Source organism: Struthio camelus, unplaced genomic scaffold, assembly GCF_040807025.1.
Source record: "Struthio camelus isolate bStrCam1 unplaced genomic scaffold, bStrCam1.hap1 HAP1_SCAFFOLD_205, whole genome shotgun sequence".
NCBI classification, from domain to species: domain Eukaryota; kingdom Metazoa; phylum Chordata; class Aves; order Struthioniformes; family Struthionidae; genus Struthio; species Struthio camelus.
In genome coordinates this window covers 1-4453 of record NW_027182611.1, presented here as the reverse complement: position 1 = coordinate 4453, position 4453 = coordinate 1, and the positions used below count along the sequence as shown (strand labels likewise).

The 4453-nt window shown below is 75.5% G+C and overlaps 1 protein-coding gene across 1 annotated transcript; it reads left to right on the top strand.

Annotated features, from left to right (window-relative positions):
* Positions 1-303: 303 nt before the first annotated feature.
* On the top strand, positions 304-3352 carry LOC138064989 (glutamate-rich WD repeat-containing protein 1-like). The gene is made up of 3 exons (XM_068929235.1): positions 304-457; positions 1313-1430; positions 2616-3352. Exons 1-3 carry the CDS (start codon positions 415-417, stop codon positions 2689-2691), a joined length of 237 nt encoding a protein of 78 aa, XP_068785336.1. The 5' UTR covers positions 304-414; the 3' UTR covers positions 2692-3352.
* The last annotated feature ends 1101 nt before the right edge of the window (positions 3353-4453 follow it).

Sequence of the window (4453 nt, the reverse complement as noted above, 5' to 3'; positions counted from 1 at the left end):
ACCCCTCATTAGCCGCCTCCAGGCAGTCCATAGCGGGAGGGGGGCGGGGGGGAGGAGGAAGAGGCGGCCATTTCCCCGTCGCCATAGCGACGGGTCAGCGGCCCGGCCGCCAAGATGGCGGCAGAGGGGGGCGGGGCCGGGCGGAAGTGGGGAAGAGACGCCGGGGCGGGGCGGGGCGGGGCGGGGCCGAGCGGGGAGGCCGGGCGGAAGTGCGTAAGAGGCGCGGGGGGCGGGGCTGAGCGGCGGCGGCCGGAAGTGCGTCAAGACGCCGGCGTAGGGAGGGGGGAGGCAAGATGGCGGCGCGGCGGCGGCGCGGGAGGAGCCCGGCGGGCGGCGGCGGAGGCCCCGGAGGCCCCGGCGCGGGTTTACGTGCCCGGCCGCGGCCCCCCGCTCGGCCCCGACGAGGAGCTCGTCATGGACGAGGAGGCCTACGTGCTCTACCACCGCGCCGGCACCGGTACCGGCACCGGCACCGGCACCGGGGGGGACGGGAGCGGGACCGGGACCGGGACTGGGACCGGGAGCGGGGGTACCGGGACCGGGACTGGACCGGGGCGGGACCTGGGGGGGACCGGGGTGGGACTGGACCGGGGGGGGACGGGGACTGGACCGGGGTGGGACCGGACCGGGGGGGACCGGGGGGGACGGGACTGGACCGGGGGGGGACCGGACCGGGGGGGACCGGGGGGGACGGGACTGGACCGGGGGGGACCGGGGGGGACGGGGACTGGACCGGGGGGGGGGACGGGACAGGACCGGACTGGACCGGGGGGGACGGGACTGGACCGGGGGGGGAGGGACAGGACCGGACTGGACCGGGGGGGACGGGACTGGACCGGGGGGGACCGGGGGGGACCGGGGGGGGACGGGACTGGACCGGGGGGACCGGGGGGACGGGACTGGACCGGGGGGGACCGGGGGGACCGGGGGGGACGGGACTGGACCGGGGGGGACCGGGGGGGACCGGGGGGACGGGACTGGACCGGGGGGGGACGGGACAGGACCGGGGCGGGACTGGGGGATCGGGGGGGACGGGAGTGGGACTGGACCGGGGGGGACCGGGGGGGGACGGGACTGGACCGGGGGGGACGGGACTGGACCGGGGGGGACCGGGGTGGGACCGGACCGGGGGGGACGGGACTGGACCGGGGGGGGACCGGGGGGGACCGGGGGGGACGGGACAGGACCGGGGGGGACGGGACGGACCGGACCGGGGGGACCGGGGGGGACGGGACGGGACGGGCCCGGGGCGGGGGGCCGCTGCGGCTGCTGCCGCCCGGCGGGTCCGACCCCCCCCCCCCCGCCCCCCCAGGCGCCCCCTGCCTCAGCTTCGCGGTGCTGCGCGACGACCTGGGCGAGGGCCGGGTGGAGCCGCCGCTGTCGCTGCTGCTCTGCGCCGGCACCCAGGCCGAGACCGCCCAGGCCAACCGGTGAGGGGCCCCCCCGCGGGCTCCCCCGGTGCCCCATGGCCCCCCACGGCCACCCACAGTGTCCCTCCAGTGCCCCACGGCCCCCCGCGGGCTCCCCCCGCACCCCACAGCCATCCACAGCCCCTCGCGGGCTCCCCCCATGGCCACCCGCACCCCACGGCGTCCCCTGCGGGCTCCCCTTGCACCCTACGGGCCCCCCCCCCCCCGGCCCCCACGGGCTCCCCTGGTGCCCCACAGCCCCCCACGGGGTCCCTCCGCTGTCCCACAGCACCCCACGGGCTCCTCCTGCACCCCACGGCCACCCACGGGGACCCTCCGTGCGCCACGGGCTCCCCATGCACCTCACGGCCTGCCCTCAGGGTCCCTGCGGTGCCCCACAGACCCCACGGGCTCCCACGGCATCCCTCCACGCCCCACAGCCCCCCCCGAGCTCCCCCCACGGCACCCGCGGGGTGCCCCACAGCCCCCATGGGCTCCCCTTGCACCTCAGGACCTCCCCACAGCCCCCCACGGCGTTCCCTTGCACCTCGTGGGCCCCCCTCGTGCCCCGCGGCGCCCCATGGGGTCCCTATGGCACCTCTGGGGTGCCCCACGGGTCCCCCTCGTGCCCCGCGGCGCCCCATGGGGTCCCTATGGCACCTCTGGGGTGCCCCACGGGTCCCCCTCGTGCCCCGCGGCGCCCCATGGGGTCCCTATGGCACCTCTGGGGTGCCCCACGGGTCCCCCTCGTGCCCCGCGGCGCCCCATGGGGTCCCTATGGCACCTCTGGGGTGCCCCACAGGGTCCCTGCGGTGCCCCACGGGTCCCCCTCGTGCCCCGCGGTGCCCCATGGGGTCCCTATGGCACCTCTGGGGTGCCCCACAGGGTCCCTGCGGTGCCCCACGGGTCCCCCTCGTGCCCCGCGGTGCCCCATGGGGTCCCTATGGCACCTCTGGGGTGCCCCACAGGGTCCCTGCGGTGCCCCATGGGCCCCCCTCGTGCCCCGCGGCGCCCCATGGGTCCCTATGGCACCTCTGGGGTGCCCCACAGGGTCCCTGCGGTGCCCCACAGCCCCCCATGGGCTCCCCTTGCACCTCCTGCACCCCACAGCACCCCCTGGGCTCCCCCTGCACCGTGGGGCTGCCGATACCCCCCCCCCTGCCGTGGGGCAGCCCCTCAGCGCCCCCCCAACCCCCCCCCCCCCAGGCTGCTGGTGATGAAGATGCAGAACCTGCACGGGACCCCCGGGCCGCCCGGCTCCAGCGACGACGACGACCGATGAGGAAAGGGAGGAGGACGAAGACGAGGACGAGGCGACGCAGCCCCAGCTCCACCTCGCCATGGTGCCCCACTACGGTGCCATCAACCGCATCGGGTACGGCCCCCCCAGGACCCCCCAATGACCCCCCTCAGCTCCACCCTGAGCCCCCTGGGACCCCCCAGTGACCCCCAGGACCCTCTGCCCTCCCTCGGGGGGCTGTTGGGGGCTGCTCTGTAACCCCCCCAATACACCATGGGGCAGCCCCGTGGTCTCTTGGACCCCCATATCTGCCCCAGGACCCCCGAATCCCCCCACGATCCCTTCATCTGCATCGGGACCCCCTTGACAATGGTCTTATGGCCCCTGGGACCATATATTGCTCCCTGGGACCCCCATATCCCCCCCAGGACCCCCAAATTTGCCCCTGGGCCCCCTTATTTGTTTCTTTATTTGTTGGTGATGGTCTCATATCCGCACAGCTCCCCGTGTTCACCCTTGACGATTGCTCTGTGCCCCACTGCCCCCCCCGGGACCCCCATATCCCCCCTGGGCCCCCTTCGCCCCACTCGGGGCCCTGTTGGAGATGGTTTTGTGTCCCCACCGTCCCCTCTGTCCCCCCAGGACCCCCGTATCCCCCCAGGACCCCCCAGTTCCCCCCCGAGCCCCCCTGCATCGCACGCAGGGCCCCCATCGGAGCTGGTCTTGTGTCCCCACGGTCCCCCGGGTGCCCCCAAGACCCCCGTATCCCCCCCAGGACCCCCAGTTCCCCCCCGAGCCCCCCTGCATCGCACGCAGGGCCCCATCGGAGCTGGTCTTGTGTCCCCACAGTCCCCTCTGTGCCCCCAAGACCCCCGTATCCCCCCCAGGACCCTCCAGTTCCCCCCAAGCCCCCCCTGCATCGCACGCAGGGCCCCATCGGAGCTGGTCTTGTGCCCCCAAGACCCCGTATCCCCCCAGGACCCTCCAGTTCCCCCCCAAGCCCCCCCTGCATCGCACGCAGGGCCCCATCGGAGCTGGTCTTGTGCCCCCAAGACCCCGTATCCCCCCCAGGACCCTCCAGTTCCCCCCCAAGCCCCCCCTGCATCGCACGCAGGGCCCCATCGGAGCTGGTCTTGTGCCCCCAAGACCCCGTATCCCCCCAGGACCCCCCAGTTCCCCCCGAGCCCCCCCTGCATCGCACGCAGGGCCCCATCGGAGCTGGTCTTGTGCCCCCAAGACCCCCGTATCCCCCCCAAGGACCCCCCAGTTCCCCCCCGAGCCCCCCTGCATCGCACGCAGGCCCTATCGGAGCTGGTCTTGTGCCCCCAAGACCCCCGTATCCCCCCCAGGACCCCCCCAGGACCCCCCAGTTCCCCCCCGAGCCCCCCCTGCATCGCACGCAGGGCCCTATCGGAGCTGGTCTTGTGCCCCCAAGACCCCCGTATCCCCCCCAGGACCCCCCAGTTCCCCCCCGAGCTCCCCCTGCATCGCACGCAGAGCCCCATCGGAGCTGGTCTTGTGTCCCCACGGTCCCCCCGGGAGCCCCCAAGACCCCCCAGTTCCCCCCCGAGCCCCCCCTGCATCGCACGCAGGGCCCTATTGGAGCTGGTCTTGTGCCCCCAAGACCCCCGTATCCCCCCCAGGACCCCCCAGTTCCCCCCCGAGCCCCCCCTGCATCGCACGCAGGGCCCCATCGGAGCTGGTCTTGTGTCCCCACGGTCCCCCCGGGAGCCCCCAAGACCCCCCAGTTCCCCCCCGAGCCCCCCCCTGCATCGCACGCAGGGCCCTATTGGAGCTGGTCTTG

Excerpts from the sequence above, each read along its gene's own strand:
- LOC138064989 (XM_068929235.1), top strand. The coding sequence starts at position 415 with ATGGACGAGGAGGCCTACGTGCTCTACCACCGCGCCGGCACCG. Across the intron at positions 458-1,312 it reads CTACCACCGCGCCGGCACCG|GCGCCCCCTGCCTCAGCTTC; the intron begins GTACCGGCACCG and ends CCGCCCCCCCAG. Across the intron at positions 1,431-2,615 it reads GAGACCGCCCAGGCCAACCG|GCTGCTGGTGATGAAGATGC; the intron begins GTGAGGGGCCCC and ends CCCCCCCCCCAG.